General features: G+C 31.5%; 1 protein-coding gene across 1 annotated transcript in view; it reads left to right on the top strand.

Moving 5' to 3' along the window:
* Cip2a (cellular inhibitor of PP2A) overlaps positions 1 to 17,774 on the top strand; it is a 35,419-nt gene extending 17,645 nt beyond the window's left edge. The window contains exons 11-21 of the mRNA XM_026394950.2: positions 1,496 to 1,637; positions 2,714 to 2,813; positions 5,565 to 5,683; positions 7,500 to 7,695; positions 9,306 to 9,380; positions 9,468 to 9,578; positions 12,700 to 12,896; positions 14,919 to 15,032; positions 15,561 to 15,643; positions 16,563 to 16,702; positions 17,604 to 17,774. Of these exons, the coding sequence (XP_026250735.1) occupies positions 1,496 to 1,637; positions 2,714 to 2,813; positions 5,565 to 5,683; positions 7,500 to 7,695; positions 9,306 to 9,380; positions 9,468 to 9,578; positions 12,700 to 12,896; positions 14,919 to 15,032; positions 15,561 to 15,643; positions 16,563 to 16,702; positions 17,604 to 17,774 (1,448 nt within the window). The remainder of the gene's footprint in view (positions 1 to 1,495; positions 1,638 to 2,713; positions 2,814 to 5,564; positions 5,684 to 7,499; positions 7,696 to 9,305; positions 9,381 to 9,467; positions 9,579 to 12,699; positions 12,897 to 14,918; positions 15,033 to 15,560; positions 15,644 to 16,562; positions 16,703 to 17,603) is intronic.
* The last annotated feature ends 1,056 nt before the right edge of the window (positions 17,775 to 18,830 follow it).

The following is an 18,830-nucleotide window of genomic DNA, read 5'->3' as shown; positions in this document are numbered from 1 at the left end:
AAGTTACAATAAAAAGTCTCTAAGAAGTTATATATACTTTCCCTCTTTTCTGTGTAAAATGTTTAAACTAAAGTGCATTTTAATAAATGCTTTCTAATCTTAATTTGAAAGCATTTGTATTATAAATTGAGATTTAGAGATGCATTCTAAGATTATCTTATGTCTTTTGCTTTTAATTCTAATTGTTACCCCTGTGTAAGTCCTGCCAGTCTTTAGTGGAGTATATCAGTAATAAATATTTATGTAGTTGTCATGATTTTAGCCCAGCTTTTCTTTCTTTCTTTTTTTTTTTTTTTAATTGTGTGTTTTAAAAATAAAAGCCTTTGGGCTGGGGTTGTGGCTCAGCGGTAGCACACTTGCCTAGCATACTTGAGGCACTGGTTCGATTCTCAGTACCGCATACAAATAAATAAAAATAAAGGTCCATCAATAAGTGTTATCAACAGAACTTTATTTTAAAAGAAAACCTTAAGTACAATTAGTTTCACTTCTAACTTCATTTTTAGTTCTTTCCTGTGTTTGCTTTTTCTATATAGTTAATTCTGAGTTGCTAATTAATTGCAAATCCCATTTTAAAATATTTAATTAATACCCTCTCCCCCATAAGCAAATCTAACCAGATCTCTTAATTCACCTGGTCAAGTTTCTTGCTGTATAGAGGAACCAGAATATACTCAACTTTTTACAGCACTCTGGTTTGGTATTAGAATTATTTGAGAAACAAAAAAATTTAGACATAGGAACCTTCCAGTGAATCTGATGTAATGAAAGTAATTTTGAAACCTTAGGATTAGTGGAGATTGTATGTTCTGTGTGTTGACTTTTTGTTTGTTTGTTTGATTCATCAGTCTAGGGGATTATAATATGCCACCAGATTTGAGAACCACTGCTTTACAGATTCATGTTTATTCTGCTTGACTTTATAGATATTTGCAATTGATATACTCAGGCCTGTTCATTGAATGCCATCGTAACAGCCTCTTTTTGGTGGTAGATATTCACAGTAATTTACAATATGCAAAATGTGAGAAAATAACTTCCCTTAATTCAATAAATATTTATTGAAACGTGATCTTTGCTAAGAAAACGTGTACATCCGGTGGAAAAACATCTTTTTTTTAATATATATATATATTTTTTTTTAGTTGTAGTTGGACACAATACTTCCACTTTATTTATTTTTATGTGGTGTTGAGGATCGAACCCACGGCCTCGAATGTACTAGGTGAGCACTCCACCACTGAGCCACAACCCCAGCCCCCATCTTTTCTGTTTTATCTTTGAGTCAGAAACTTCATATGAGTTCTTCACTTGCCACTTACCAGTCACTTTACTACCCTCAGTTCCAGTTTTCTGTCATTGAGGAAATATAACAGTAATTATACTGGATTGCAGTGACAAATAAATAATTAATGTGAAATTATTCTGTTATAAAGTACTACACAAATATATAGTATATTGAGAATTTTTTGTTTGTGTCTTAACAAAACTTAACCTCTGTGTGGAGATGATACTTTGAAAATGCACATTGCAAAAATTCTGACTACTATCAAATGTACCACTCTGATAGAACAGCAGTTTACATATGGCAAAATTGACTTGGGGTTTGGAACAAAGGTAGCAGATTCTGAGTTATGGTGAGTATAAGAAATTCATATTGCAAAGTAATCAAGGGCAATAAAAATCAAAGATATGGTGATGTTCATCTTTAAAGATCATCTTAGTGTATGTTCAGTTAACTCAAGGTATAGCAGAGAATTAAAGTATTTTTTCATAATGAATTTGTTTAAAAACATTTAATTTATAGATTGTGTACTTCTTAAGAAAATTATTAACTTCTGTGGTTTTGTATCATTGTTTAGGGTTTTGGGTATGTGCATGTGTGAATAGCTAAGGGTCCTGCACATTCCTTTTCTGGAAATTCTTTTTTATATTGCCTCAATCGTTATTTAATATCTTCATTCATAGAGTTTAATGAGTTTGTTCATAGAGTTTTGTTCATAATGTTTAATGAAATGTATGGGGGAAAATGGGATAGTTTTATTTAAGATAATGAATCACTGCTGATAGTTTTTTAACAAAGACAACTTTTCTTGGCCTGTCAGGAGTTGTGGTTAAAGGTAGATTTTCACTGATAGTAAGAAGACATTCTTTTATGCTTCTTCCTCATCATGAACGAAGATAATCTAACAAAAATTATCTCTTTGTTACTTTTTATACTCTGAGGAATGGAGCAGAGAACATGGCCTAGTATAATTCTTTCACTTTGTATTGGGTATTCTTAATTACCTAAGATTACCCTCCCTTTTATAATCCAGTGACAAAACTAAGAATTAAATGGGTCATATTCCAATACAGCTTAAAGGATATTGCTATTTGAGAACAGAAAAAGAAACACTGTTTAAACTTAGATTACTAATGCAAGTTTGTTCTCTTTGGGTCTTGAGTTTTAAGAATATTGATCTCTAATATTTTTACTCATCAGCAGACGTAATTCCTTATCTTCTTGAGTTTTAAATACAAAGATATAGGGCAGGTGATGTAGCTTAGTGTTAGAGTGCTTGCCTAGGATGCATGAGGCCCTGAATTTAATTTCCAGTTCCATTTAAGGTGAGGGGGGCGGTGTTTGTTCATTTTCTTTAGAATTATGAACAGAAATAAGCTCAAAGAATTTTTTTTAGTTATCTAATTTAAATATGATTTATGTTTAAAGCAAACTTGCTGCTGATGTAATTTTGAAAACTCTTGATTTGATGAACAAACTTAAACAGTTGATTCCTGGTATGGAAGTAAGCTTCTACAAAATCCTTCAGGTGAGTTTAAACTTCTTAAACAGTGAAGTTGATTTATATATAACTGATGTCTAATGAATATATTTGTTTTAATATTCTAAATCTTTAAAGGATATTTATTTTAGAATTGGCCACCAGAAGACGGTTTAAAGTTAACTTTTATCAGTACTTTTGATATTCTCGTTATACTGTTATTTTACATATTTTCCCCAAAACTGAATATTAAGTGCTCCTGATTTAAATGTATAGAATGTTAGTGATAACAATACTCTTCATCCTTTTCTTGTGTCATACTTGAGGATTTCTTTATGTGTTTCACTTGGCATTAGGAAAGTGGTATTTATTTTAGATTTTGTTTTGTTTTGTTTAGATTAGGGTTGATGAGAATATTAAGGGGACAGGAAAATGTCTGTTATGGTTGATATGAAGTGTCCCTCAAAAGCTCATGTGTGAGACAGTGCAAGAAAGTTCAAAAGTAAATTATTGGGTTCTGAGAACCTTAACTTAATTGGTACATAGCTATATCTGTACACTGATATGGATTAATTGGGTGGTGATGTTTGGCAGGTAAAGTGTGACTGGAGGAGGTAGGTCACTGGGAGCATACCTTTGGGATTTATATTTTGTCCCTCCTGAGCAGAACTTTCTCTGCTTCCTGGTTGCCATTATCCTGAGCTACTTTCCTCTTCCACACCTTTTGGCTGTGATGTTCTGCTTCACCTTCTGCGCAGAGCTAGCCATGGACTGAACCTCTGAAACTGTGATCCATAATAAACTTTTCCTCTTCTAAAGTGTTGTTATCAGGTCTTTTGGTCATAGCAATGAAAAGCTAACAGGAGAAGAGGACTCAATTCAGTTATGAAAAAGAATAAGATTAGAGGAAGAGTGCAGAAAATAGCTCACTCAGATTTCAAAACGGTAGTGTATGAAAAAAGCTCTACATGTTATCAGAAGACAATAATACCAATAGTAGAGGATAGGAAAGGCAACAGAACACAACAGACACTAGTATGGCAGTATGTAAAAAAGTGGATGTGTAACCGATGTGATTCTGCAATCTGTATATGGGGTAAAAATGGGAGTTCATAATCCGCTTGAATCAAATGTATGAAATATGATGTCAAGAACTATGTAATGTTTTGAACAACTAATAATAAAAATTTTTTAAAAAAGAATAATTTACTAACATTTGTTCAGTCCTTGCAATAAATAAATAAATAACACTATGGCAAATTGTTTAAAAAAGGAAACCAAATCTAACTATTATGCATAATTATAATGCACAACTAAAAGCATTTTTAAGAAGGAAACTGGGGTAGGGTTGAGAACTTTATATACTGACTGTTCAGTTTGTATGTCAACCTAAAACTGTTTCAAATAAATCCTATTTTTTTTTAAAAAAAGAAGACAATAATACCATAATTAGTTTAAATATCTAATTGGCCTTTTATTTACAGTTCTAGAATCAGGCAACATCTCGTTCTATCAAGTAAAATAAGTGTTCTCATGAGCTAGGCAAAGGAAGATTGGCTTTCTAGATAGAAAAAGTTCTAAAAAATCCAGAAACAAGAAACAAAAAGCAATTGGTCATTTTTGTTTGTATTTAAAAACACTCAAATCAAAGTTCAGTTTGATTATGTAACATTTAGTACAAATGACTTCATTCTTATTATTTCTGATCTTCTGGGGCCTAGATCAACATTTGTTTAATAGTGTCTATTTTAATAACACCTGCCATTTGTAGGTATTTAGCAAAAATGTTTAATTAATTATTACTGTTAATGCTGAATTGTTAGTACCGTAACTTAGCAAAGATATCTCTAAAATGTATAGAAAGGGTAGAAGCCAAAACAAACTTTTTAGGCACGTCCACTTATACACTTTTGAGAGTATTATGTGTAAAAGCATAGAAATGATTCAGAGTTTGACTGTACCCATTGTTGATGTAGGCTTGAGTGAGTAATTTCCTCTCTCTATATTTAAATTTTCCAAACTGCAAACTGGATTCTTCTTTGTGGGAGAAATTATAAAGAAAGATATTCATTGAGGGTTGTGTAATTAAAGACCTGCTGTTACCATAATTCTGTAGCACAAATTATGCTTGAGTACCTACAAGTCACCTAATGAATGTTTTAAGTATAAAGGACTTATATATTAATATCTTTATTAACAACGTGCCTTTTAAAGAATTGAGTCCAAAAATGTGATTTTTATGTTCTTAGGGGATGTTTTTCATAGTGGATGATTTGGGGCTGACAGTACCAATATAAAATATTTACTAATATAGAGAACTAATACTTTATACTGTTTTAGTCATTAAACTTAAATTTTCTGATTTGAGTTCATTTGAATTTTTAATTGATAACTGCCAATTTGGACACTATTACCATTTTTTTCTTTCATTAAATGGTAGTTATTTTTAATTGATAACTGCCAATTTGGACATTATTAGCCATTTTTTTCTTTCATTAAATGGTAATTAGAAAAAGTAAACAGTGATTCTAAACATTAGTAAGGTGTGAATGATATTTTAAATTCATCAAAATATTTAAGATGTAATTTTCATAGACATAATTGAAAGCATCCCAAACTTTTGCTAAATTTTTAAGCTAGTGTTCATATTGATTGCATAACAGTGTAAATAGCTATAAACAAGTAAAGTCCATTAATGCATTCAGACATTAAATAGAGACATTTTAGAATTTGCCACTTTGCTCTAAAGACCTGACATATTCTTTCTGCCTCTCATTTTCTGGTTTCTGATTTGTTTAGGATCCTCGTTTGATTACTCCTTTGGCTTTTGCTTTAACGTCAGATAATAGAGAACAAGTACAATCTGGATTGGGAATATTATTGGAAGCTGCTCCACTGCCAGACTTTCCTGCATTGGTGTGAGTTACGGTTATTTGCAATGTATCTCTTATGCTATTGAAATGATTACTATTTGTGCAGTAATGCTTAATATGAATAGATTACTGAATTGAAGATTTTGTGATTATCAGTAATTTTTCATTCGATTAAAATAAAATTTTGATTCCTACAACTGAAAGGGCCAGACATGTACTCAATCATGGGAACACTAGATCCATGAAGTAAAAGATGTTATCCAGATACCATCCTTCTTTGTCTCTTACTGCCTGTTTTTAAAAATGTAGTAGGTTCAGGATTCTTTTTACACTTGGATCCTACCATATTAGTTCCTTTATAGGAAGAACTTTTCCTTTCTAGTTGTTTTAAGTGAATAGTATAAGCATAACTATCCTTGACCAGAAGGGGTTAGCTGTGAAAACTACATGGATTAAAAGTTATTTGGATAAGCTTGCTGTAAAGGTTCCTGGTGAAAAATTCTGTGCTTTTATCAGAAAATGGAATAGACACTGGCCAGGCAAGATTTTTTTCTCTATGCTCACCAATTTTAAATAACAAAAAAGAATACTTGCAATGATGTTTAAAAAAATTTCAAATTGTTGTGTTGGGAGTAGTTCTCTGTAAACTAAATGGTTGCCATCAAAATGTCTACTAAAGGTCATCAAATAAATGGTCATACAGGAAGCTTCTAAAGTTAACAAGATATAAATGGTCTATAAATGTAGCAGCTCCATTTGGTGTTTGCTTGATTGCTTTAATAGTGTTAATATTTAAAAATTTCTCAAGCTTCAGAGGGAAGACTGCATCCACAATGAACATGGGCATCTGAACCTCTGCCTCTGTACATGAGGTTTTCATTACCATTTTCACTATTTTGACCATCCTTGTCTTGTATTATAGATACTTTTCTCAAAACATTCATTTATGTTTACTGTTTAGTGTTCTTATTTGATATTATCTTGGGCAATTCAATAAGGTGAATTTATAGGATGGATAAGTAAGTAGATTTTTCTGTATATGCTTATTTATTAACCTTTAACAAACATTTGGTAAGGGTTATGACTGTGTGTCATTCGCTTTTCTGGACATTATGACCGCAGCAGTAAATTGACTATGTTCCTGCTGTCATAAATTTACAGTATAGTCAGTGGAGAATATTTAAAAGTGAGGGTGAGTTCATTTTGTACATTTTGTTATGGGAAGGAGAGGTGCTTAATATTAATATTGCATAGGGCATTAGCAAAGACCTATCTGAGGAGCTCATACAAAGCCTTGAGATGGGAACAAGATGGGCTTTTAAGTGGGCAGGATGGAAGTCAGGTTGGTGAGAACAGAGTTTAAAAAAAAAATCAAGGACATAAAGGCCAGGTGATCTCTCTCATGGCATAAAGGTTGCTTTGAACACTACCAATAATTTTGTAAAATTGCAAATAATGCACACTCACAAACTAGTTCTGCAATACCTCCAAACCAAAGATGGATTTGTTACAATGAAGGATTTAAGTGAAAAAGTAAGTTCTTTAGTAAATTTAGGACATTTCCCAAAACCCGTTTTTTCATGCTTTCCAATATTATTTTGAGAAGATTTAAAGATTTCTATTCAAAAAGACCCATTCTAGGGGCTGGGGTTAAGGCTTGGCGGTAGAGCGCTCGCCTCATATGTGCAAGGCCTGGGTTCGATCCTCAGCACCACATTAAAAATAAATAAAATAAAAGTTATTGTGTACAACTACAAAAAAATAAATATTTTGGAAAAAAAAGTCTAAAAGATTCCCTAATTATGCACTTTTTTAAACTTTATTTTGTTATTACTTTGTTTTCTTTTTTACTCTCATTCAGACTTGGAGAAAGTATAGCAGCAAATAATGCATATAGACAACAGGAAACAGAACATATGCCCAGAAGAATGCCTTTTCAATCATTAAGTCACAGTTTTCCAACATCAGTAAAGTGTTTAACACCTCCCCTTTTGAAAGATAATGTTCCTGGGTTGAACATTGAGGAATTAATAGAGAAACTTCAATCTGGAGTAATGGTGAGTGATACCAATATTAAATGGGATGATGCCTGGTATCTCCCAGCTAAAAATTACCTCCAATGATAACATTTATTTAAATAACCTTAAATGTTCATTTCATCACTGAAACTTTCTTTTGACATAAAAAGTATATTATTGTGGAAATTTTGAAAGGAAAGGAACAGAAATCAGTCATAAAATTTTAGCCTTTATTAACACAATTATCAGTCCTTCCTAGTCCCCTTTCTACCATCCAGCCAGCTTAAGAAGTAGTTTTAAAGTTGCTATAAGCTTATCAAATCTTTCCTCTTTCTCTTCCTCCTTACCCCCCACCAGGTTAGTGAATATTTGTGACCCACCTTATGTAAATTTTTTTTTAATTTTAACTTATATATGATAGCAGAATGCATTATAATTCTTATTACATATGTATACCACAATTTTTCATATCTCTGATTGTATACAAAGTGTATTCACACCAATTCGTTTCTTCATACATGTAGTTTGGATATTAATGTCCATCACATTCCACCATCATTTCTAACCCCATGCCCCTCCCTTCCCCTCCCACCCCTCTGCCCTATCTAGAGTTCCTCTGTTCCTCCCATGCTCCCCCTCCCTACCCAACTATGAATCAGCCTCCTTATATCAGAGAAAACATTTGGCATTTGTTTTTTTGGGATTGGCTAACTTCATTTAGCATTATCTCCAACGCACGCCATCCATTTACCTGTTAATGCCATGATTTTATTTTCTTTTATTGCTGAGTAATATTCCATTGTGTATATATGCCACTTTTTTTTTTAATCCATTTATCTACTGAGGGGCAACTAGGTTGGTTCCACAGTTTAGCTATTGTGAATTGTGCTGCTATAAACATTGATGTGGCTATGTCCCTGTAGTATGCTGTTTTTAAGTCCTTTGGGTATAGATTAAGGAGAGGGATAGCCGGGTCAAATTATGGTTCCATTCCCAGTTTTCCAAGAAATCTCCATACTGCTTTCCACATTGGCTGCACCAATTTGCAGTCCCCCCAGCAGTGTATGAGTATATCTTTTTCCCCACATGCTTTATTGTTGTTTATCTTCATAATAGCTGCCATTCTGACTGGAGTGAGATGAAAACTTAGGGTAGTTTTGATTTCCATTTCTCTAATTGCTAGTGATGATGAACTTTTTAATTTTTGTTGATTGATTGTATATCCTCTTCTGAGAAGTGTCTGTTCATGTTCTTGGCCCATTTATTGATTGGGTTATTTGTTTTTTTGGTGCTTAGTTTTTTTTATTTCTTTATATACACTAGAAATTAGTACTATATCTGATGTGTGAGGGGTAAAGATTTGCTCTCAAGATGTAGGCTGTCTATTCACCTCACAGATTGTGTCTTTTGCTGAGAAGAAACTTTTTAGTTTGAATCTATCCCATTTATTGATTCTTGATTTTAATTCTTGCACCAAAGGAGTCCTATTTTAGTAAATGTGCTGCCAGAGCGAGCATCTGATGTATAACATTCTTTTATTTTTCTTTGTTATTCATCATTAAGTTTTAATGATTTAATTGCAAAGTAGGAATTTATTTTATGATTTTTGTCATGTTAACAATTTTCTGATTTTGAATCTAAAAACTTAGGTCAAGGATCAGATAAATGATGTGAGAATATCTGATATAATGGATGTTTATGAGATGAAACTCTCCACATTAGCTGTGAGTATAAGTTTATTTTAACTATTTCTGAAAAGTTTTAATAGTTGTTTTGGAATTTGATAAAAATTAATGATGTTTTTGTAACAGTCCAAAGAAAGCAGATTACAAGATCTCTTGGAAGCCAAAGCTCTAGCTCTCGCACAAGCTGATAGACTGATTGCTCAGTATCGCTGTCAAAGAACTCAAGCTGAAACAGAGGTATGTGCAGATATAAAGATGCGTCTGATTAGTAGAAAATTTAATGAATGAAGTAAATCATATGCACGATATTATATTTTTATTACTATAATCAAAATGTATTTTCCTGAGGATTTGATGCATCTACTCCACTTTGAAACTTTCTTCCCTTTAATTATGGTTAAGTCTATCTTTTGATTTTGTTTTCTATCTAATTGATATTCTTTATGTATTTTTTGGTTTTAACCATTATTAAAATGTTAGTGTTCCCAATTTATGGCAAGCACAGATTTTTTTTTCCTGTGCTACATTTAGAGCTTCCTATACAGCTACATTTAAATGTACAGCAAATACTTAAAACCCATCATAACTAGTAGTGAATTAATCACCTTTCCCTTTAAAAAACGTTTTTCTTGGGCTGGGGTTGTGGCTAAGTGGTAGAGTGCTTGCCTTGCACCTGTGAGGCACTGGGTTCAATCCTCAGCACCACATACAAATACATAATTAAAATAAAGGAATTGTGTCCATCTACAACTTTAAAAATTATTTTAAAAAACCATAAACTTTTTCTTATGTATTCCCACCGCTGTTCTGTTTCCAAGTAAGATATCTAAAATTTACAGTTTACATCCTATAATTATTCACCAAGTCCTGTTGATTCTACCTCCTAAAAATTACACTCTTCTGCCTTATGTCTGTTCCTAATTCTGTTTACTATAGGTCAATTCCTTTTTCTTTTTCATAGGAAGAGTCACAACAGAACCTCTAATGAGTCCTCCTGCATGAGTCTAGTACTCTATTTTTAGCCACCCTCTATACTAAAGCCAAAGTTGGTTCCTATGTTTGGTTCTGCCCTTCTTCACCCCACCCCTAGAGATCTCTGAAGCAATAATATGATTATCCCTTCTGTGCTGAATATCCTTCACAGTAGCTGCCATTGCTCTCAGAATATCATTGATTGTTCTTAGTGTAGCATATGTGGATTACAACTACTTCCTAATCCATATCTAGTGCTTCTTATTTAGTGAAGTCAACCATATTAGACTACTTTGCATTTTCTAAAACTTGCCATACTTTTGTGTTTCCTTATCTTTTTAATTTCTGTCTCCTGTCTAGAACAACTTGTCTTTCTTTGCCTGACTCCTTATAGTCTTCAGATTGCAATTTAAATACCTCTATTTCCCAGAATTCTGCTATGATCTTTTCCAACCCATTCATGTGTTTGCCTGTTCTTTTACTGTGTGTCAATGCTGTGCTTAATAATGTTTCTCACATTATGTGCAAATACTGTTATCTTCCCCTTACTTGGGACATTGGAAATTTTGTGCATCTCTAAGCCATACATAGCACATATTTAGCATATGGTAGATGCTTGGTAAGATTGATACTGGCTATGTACAAATATATATAAGATGTATACCTTATAGGTCTGAGTTTAATTCAGTAATATGAAATTCCCATCAGTCACAAACAAATCTACCCAATTTAATTTTATTTGTAATGAATTATGATATGATAAAGTTGCTTGGATTTTTAAAGGCAGTAAAAGCAGTGAGACATATTGAACTTAAGTATCAATTTAAAAAATTAATGATATTGAAATAATTTCTTTCCATCTTTTCTCCTAGTGCATTCTTATATTCTATGTCTATTGGACATGTCTTGCATTTTATTAGAAAATTTAATATTTGGGGTTGGGTCTGTCGCTCAGTGGTAGCACACTTGCCTGGCATGTGTGAGGCACTGGATTCCATCCTCAGCACCACATATAAATAAATAAATAGGTAAATAAAGATTAAAAAAGAAAATTTAATATTTTATTCATGTACTAGAAATGTTTCTCATAAAAACAACAGTAATTGATATTACTTTTTTATAGTCTACGTCATAAAAACAAGAGTAGGATGTAGGTTTTTATTTGGCATTTGAAAATAAGTAGTATTTTTAAGGCTAGAAGGGTAGGGATAATCCATTTCTCATTTTAGTTACTTTTATCCTTTAATGTTTCATGTCACTTATTAAATATTGCTATGTTCTTGAGTATGCCACCTTAATTTTAAGTATTAAGGATCTGTGATGTAACTAAGGTCTTATTCTTAATTCTTACATGAAATGGAAGAACTGACGTATGCAACTAGTAGTTTATTTTTAATGGCTAACCTTTAATTATAGCTAAAACTACTTTTATTTATTTGTTTGTTTATTTATTTTAGTGTGGTACTGAGTATCGAACCCAGCGCCTCACAAGTGCTAGGCAAGCACTCTACCACTGAATCACAACACCAGCCCCTACAGCTACTTTTATGTTAAATTTTTGTTCATTTCCTTTAGCCTGGTCATCTGAAATTGTTTTTATGAGAATGACTTACTAAATATAAAACTATAATAACACAGTTGAACATTCCTAATGCAAAATTTTGAAATCCAAAACACTTCAAAATCCAAAGGAAAATTTCTTACCATGAAATTTTTTGTTTTGTTTACAAAATTGTTAACATATTCTATAAAATTGCCTTCAGAGTATCTATGTAAGGTGTATTTGAAAGAAATGAATTTTGTGTTTAGATAGAGCTCTATCCCCAAGATACTTCATTATGTATATACACATAATCCAGAATTCTGAAGAATCTGAAATCTGAAACACTTTTATTCCAAGCATTGGGGATAGGAATACTCACCCTATGTCTTATTTATTAAAAATTCAGTTAAGTAATAAGTATATATGATTAATGTAACTCTCTATAGTCAGTAGATACTGACTTATTTGATACTGGGTGAATCTTTTAAATCATGGATAGCTAAGCAATATAATCATTGAATGAACTTAGTTGTCACAATTAGTATTAGGTTGAACCATGTCATTTTTTTCATTTCTGCAGGTCAAAAGTAGTTGTATATTGGCAATTTCATATCATTTAACATAATAGTACAGAGATTTGGTGTTGGTATTTAATTCATCTCTTAATGACCTTAAGTTATATGCACTAAGATATATGACTATAGATCTCTAGAATAAGTTCTTATAGGTGAATTGCTATGTATAAATTCTTAATGGACCTCATTGTACACGTGATTTGTTAACTGAAATGTTATGGATGATGCATAGTTATATATAAATGATAGTCTGCTTTTTTCTTTTAAGGCACGAACACTTGCTGGTATGTTAAGAGAAGTTGAAAGAAAAAATGAAGAACTTAGTGTATTACTGAAATCACAACAAGTTGAGTCAGAAAGAGCCCAAAGTGATATCGAGCATCTCTTTCAGCATAATAGGAAGTTAGAGACTGTGGCCGAAGAACATGAAATACTGACAAAATCTTACATGGAACTTCTTCAGAGGTAAATAAGGTTTCTGTCTAAGGTTACAACCTAGAATGAACACACTATATTTTTTTTCTGTGATACTAAGATTCTTTTGCAAGCATTTCATATATTTTGCTAACCCCATAAAATAAGTAGTTATCAAGAAACTTGAGTCTTGGTGAAATGAACTATTGCTTCCTCAAACTCATTAGTAAATTTGGAAATAGAATACAGGTGTCTTTATTTCTTTGCAGTTAACTTTGCTTCTTTTATTCATATAGTCACCAATCATATGGGATGTAAGCTCCATAAGAACAAATTTCTTTGTTTTTTTGGTCACTGAAAAATCCCTAAAGCCTAGAATGGTGCTTGATTCATACATAATTAAGCACCTCATTAATTGTTGAATGAACTTAGTTGTTACAGTTATCATCAGGTCAAACCATATGAGTTGTCATTTCTGCAGTTCAAAAAATAGTTGTATGTTGGTAGTTTCCTAACTTTCAACCTTAATAGCAGAGAGATTTGGTTGTGTTTAATTCATCTCTTAATGATGTTAAATTATATGTATTTTCTTTTATGACTACAGATCTGTAGAATAAGTTTTATAGGTGAATTACTGGAGTATGTGCATTTTAAAATTTTGACAGATATTTTCAGATTTATATCTAAAAAGGTTATACACAACAATTCATCTATAAGAACTTCTAGAGATCTATAGTCATATAATTCTTATTCCTACTAATAAAAGGTTTGATTATTTTTTTCCTCCCTTGTCAAACTTTCAGACCATTTTTAAAACTTCTGAATTTCCAGGAATTATGTATATTCTAGCAAACAATAAAAATGAAAACATTCTGAGGAACTTTTTTTTTAACTTATTTTAAAATTGTGTTAATATAGATGTAGAAATTTTTAACTTTGCAAGGTTCATTTGTTTATTTGTCTATCAATAAAAATAGTGGAAGTTGAGCAGCATCTAGAATATTTGTGGTGACTAATTCATTTCTAAACAGGGTAGTTTCCCCCAACAACTTTTGAGACACCACTGATAACATGAACTCTGTGTTAAATCAGATTAACATGTAAGGATGTAAGCTGTGGTCCAAAAGAAATACATGGTTTCTGGGACCTACTTGTGGCCACCAAAAGTAAAATTTCAGTTGCCATGTAGGTAGGTAATAAAGGGAAGCTAATTGTTAGGGAGTGTTCATTTTAATTATCAGGAATATCTGAAGGTATTCAAATTCAATAAAAGTATTCAAATTCGTATACTGTGTGATAGATGAAGTCTTTATTTATTTATTTATTCTTTTTTTTTGAGTGTGAAAGAGTAAGATTCAAGCAAGAGGAAAAGAAATAGTTCTCACAGAGAGAGAAGGGTTTTAATAGGTGGTTACCACAGATGAAATATTTCTGTTGGCCACATTTGGCCAGTGGCACCCATTTTTGTTGATTAGGGTTTTTTAGTTGTTTGTTTTAATCTTTTTACTGTGACCTGCTTATGTCCACCAAAAATAAAACTTCTTTAGTGGCTTAGTAAGTAACTAAAACTTTTAGTAGGTAAACTGACACTATATCCATAAAATAAGGCTAATGTCTTACATATTTCTTGTTTTCTTTTTTATTATTATTATTATTAGTTGTTCAAAACATTACATAGCTCTTCACATATCATTTTTCTTTTTTTAGTACTAGGGATTGAACTCAGGGACACTCAACCACTAAGCCACATCCCCAGCCCTATTTTGTATTTTATTTAGAGAAAGGGTCTCACTGAGCTGCCTACCTGTTGCTGAGGCTGGCTTTGAAATTGGGATTCTCCTGCCTCCTGCGTCAGCCTCCCAAGCTGCTGGGATTACAGGCATGTACCACCACACCCAGCTTGTCTCACATATTTCTATTTCATATTAATTTTTAACCACATCAGTCAACCTGAATATATCTTTACTATCTTAGAGTTCATTAAAATCGGTTTGTTCATAACATTCCTCTTATTAGTACTATTTTTTCCATTGTGTTTTCTTTCATAAAGTTACCAATTCATTGTCATTTCAGAAATGAAACTACTGAACAGAAGAATAAAGATTTGGAGATCACATGTGATTCCCTGAATAAACAAATTGAGACAGTGAAAAAGTTGAATGAGTCACTCAAGCAACAAAATGAAAAGTAAAATTTCTTTATTCTAATATCTTATATATTCTAGTTGGGATTTTACAAAAGAAAAATATATATTTGGCAGATTTCACAAGTAATTATGGTTCTTGTGATATTTTCTTGTGAAATACTTGGGAACAAAAGGAAGAGAGAAGGGAAATTGCATGGAAATGGAAGGAGACCCTCATTGTTATACAAAATTACATATAAGAGGAAGTGAGGGGAAAGGGAAAAAAAAGAGAGAAAAATGAGTTAAGATAGATGGGGTAGAGAGAGGGGAGGGGAGGGGGGGATAGGAAGGGCAGCTGAATACAACAGACACTAGTATGGCAGTATGTAAAAACGTGGATTTCTAACCAATGTGATTCTGCAATCTGTATATGAGTTCATAATCCACTTGAATCAAATATATGAAATATGATATGTCAAGAGTTTTGTAATGTTTTGAACAACCAATAATTAAAAAAAAAGAAAAGAAATACTTGGGAACAAAATGTCACAAATAATGTGGTCCAATGGTTTTTCTTTTTTTAACTTCAGAACTATTACCCAATTGCTAGAAAAAGAAGAACAGAGAAAAGAAGTCCAAAACCAGTTAGTAGATAGAGAATGTAAATTAGCAAGTAAGTAACTTCTTGTTTAATACATTGCCTATTTTTAGCATGTTTTGCATTGGAAGAAATGCATGTGTGGCTTCTTTTACTTTTTAATTACTTTTTACTTCTCAACTTTTTTAAACCTTAAGTGAGACTCACAACTTCCCTTTTCTTTTTGTAATATTTCATAGAAGTAGTTTCCTTAGCTTGATCCAAGTTGAAAAGACAATGTATATATATATATTTTATTAAATCTAGGGGTACAAGAAATAATTTCCTTTTAAAAATTTTAAGAGGCATAACAGCAGGTGGCAGTGCTAGGTAACTTTTAGCTTCTAGTTTCTTAATGCTGCGTCTGTGAAATGATGTATAAAAACATTTTGTTCTAACTCACTTGCCTTAGAGCACAGAAACATACCTATATAATTTTTCATGGTTTTCTTCCCACTGTTTTTTCTCCTAACCCTTATGCTCTTAAGAGTTGTTCTTCCTGTCTTTGATGTATACTATATTTATATTCATAACAGAGGAAACAGGGAATGGAATGAATACTTGGTAATATCTGTATTATACTCACATAGTGGAAGAGTTTCATGGTAATTTCTAATCAGCAAATTCTGTAAAAACATGTATTTGCAGCAAGATCTCTCTCTCTTTTTTTTTTAATAATTGTAGTTGGACACAATATTTTATTTATTTTTATGTAGTGCTTAGGATCAAACCCAGGGCCTCATACATGTTAGGCGAGCACTTTGCAGTTGAGCCCCAGCCCCAGCAAGATATCTCTATATCTTACTCATTGCTTTGTTTTTTTGTTTTTTGTGTTTTGTGTTTTTTTTTTTTTTTTTTTGCTTTCATAATAGTTACTAATGTTTTTTAAGGTAATATCAGTATAAGACCAATGAATAAATAAATGAATACATAGCTGGTGTTTGTTTGTTTTAAGATTTGCATCAAAAAACAAAAGCACAAGAAGAAAAGATTAAAGTCTTACAAAAGGAAAGGGAAGATAAGGAAGAATCCATTGATATCCTTAGGAAAGAATTAAACAGAACAGAACAGATAAGAAAAGAGTTGAGCATTAAGGTAAGACTCGTTTGCATTTGAAAAGGATAAATTTGGATAAATTTATGTTCTGTTTTATTTGTAATTTTGTTTAAAAGATATTAGGATTTCAAAGCCATTTGTCACTTGTTATGAGAGCTCTCTAACACTGTTTTTCATAAAATCATCAAACATTTATTGAATGTATACTGCATTACCAGCACTTACAGCTTTCAAGTGTTCAAAAAATATAGAAAGGGATTCTTGGTTCTTGATGTCATATGCAAGTACTTATATTTCTGCTTATAATCATCCTTCATAGCTGTTTAGAACTTTGTAATTTGCAAAGGACACAAACATTTTTTCTTAATTTTCTTCAGATTAACAAATGTTGTTTTAATACTTTAATATTAATACATGTAATTTAAAAATGAAAAAATGAAGTCTGAAGTAACAGAATCATGGTCATAAATATTCCAAAAATAAAAATAATGCTCTTTCTATTTTATGGTCACCCAACTTGAGTGTTAGCCATGAATTATTCTCTCTGGCCAATTAAGCTACCAGTTATTATAAACCATGAGTAATAGGAGAGACATAAAATTTAATACCACTTTTACATTTTTTGTTGTCTGCCTTAATGCATTTTTTAGTAATTTTTAATGTAGTAGTATATAGTAGTTTCTGCAAAACCTTAGCTGCTAGCTATTGACTTAAAAAGATAATTTGAAAGTATCTTCCTAATTTACATTATATTATTACTTACCTTTACCATATAATTTGGCTAACTGCAATATAATACACATTATATAGTTATCTTGAAATGGTTGTCTTACACACAAATGAAAAATAAAGGATCTTAAAATACCTAAAGAGAAATCATACTAAGCTATTTTTCTTCTCAATTTTTCATTTTCTCCTACCCCAATCCCCAATTCCATAGGCTTCCTCTCTAGAGGTTCAAAAGGCTCAATTAGAAGGTCGTTTGGAAGAAAAAGAAAATTTGGTGAAACTTCAACAAGAAGAGTTGAACAAACACTCTCATATGATAGCAATGATTCACAGTTTAAGTGGTGGAAAAATAAGTCCAGAAACTGTGAATCTTAGTATATAGACATCATGGCATTTTGGAATTTGTAATAATGATAATTTGGGTGTATTTATGTATTGGAGGGGGGTGGTTAAAGAAGGTTACTTGTGACTCCAAAACAATGGGAAATTCTTATTTAGTTAATAATTTAGTAAAGATCATAATTTGATGCATGTTTTATTTGGTGTTTTGAATTAGAAATTTTTTTAAACTTTTACTTTCTGTTTTTGGCTTTTATTGCTTAAAGCTTTCTTTCTTACATTAGAGTATTCTTAAGAAACCTGCATTATTGTCTTTCTAAACTACTGTTTTCCTTGTCTACCCTCATTTGTGATTATAGTCATATGTCACTTAACAAGGATACATTTTGATAAATACATAATTAAGTGATTTGTTCATTGTGAGAACATCATAGGTCATATTTACACAAACTAAGATAGCTAAGACATCACTAGGCAGTATCATTTATGGGACTACCATGGTAAATGTGGTCTGTTACTGAAGGAAATGACATTACACTGGGCACATGACCTTACTTAGGTTTTAAAATCAAACTTTCTTAAAATAACATTTTGAAAGGTTAATATGTTGAAAACAGTTATTTAGTAAAAAGAGATATGATGCAAAGAAGTTTGTCTCTAAAGTAGCCTAAGAGAAATCAGTGAATTTAAAATAATTATTATTGCATTTAACATGAAGTAAGATAAATAGCAGAAACTTAAATTTGGGGGAAAAAATACAGTGAATAATTATCAGAAATAATGTATAAAAATTAGGAAATAGCTGTTGAATGAATACATCATCTAACAAAACTAATTTAAAGAACAGTTTGTAAGGTATATTAGTTTGTATATATATATTTTTTTTTTTGTAAAATGTATGTTGAACTACACTTCCCATCGCTTATAAATTTCTTATGATTTACATAAGGAGAGTTTAAATTCTATTCTTGCTACATATTCAGAAATGTGTTTGTTGTTAATTATACTGATATGTATTTAATGTGTAAATAATTTTTAATTGGGACATTTAATTTTTTATTCTTTTTAGTTATACATGACAAAGAATGTATTTTGACAT

This window comes from Urocitellus parryii, chromosome 2 (genome assembly GCF_045843805.1).
Source record: "Urocitellus parryii isolate mUroPar1 chromosome 2, mUroPar1.hap1, whole genome shotgun sequence".
In the NCBI taxonomy this organism is placed as follows: domain Eukaryota; kingdom Metazoa; phylum Chordata; class Mammalia; order Rodentia; family Sciuridae; genus Urocitellus; species Urocitellus parryii.
The sequence above is the reverse complement of the archived record's forward strand: the minus strand, read 5'-3'. Positions and strand labels throughout refer to the sequence as shown.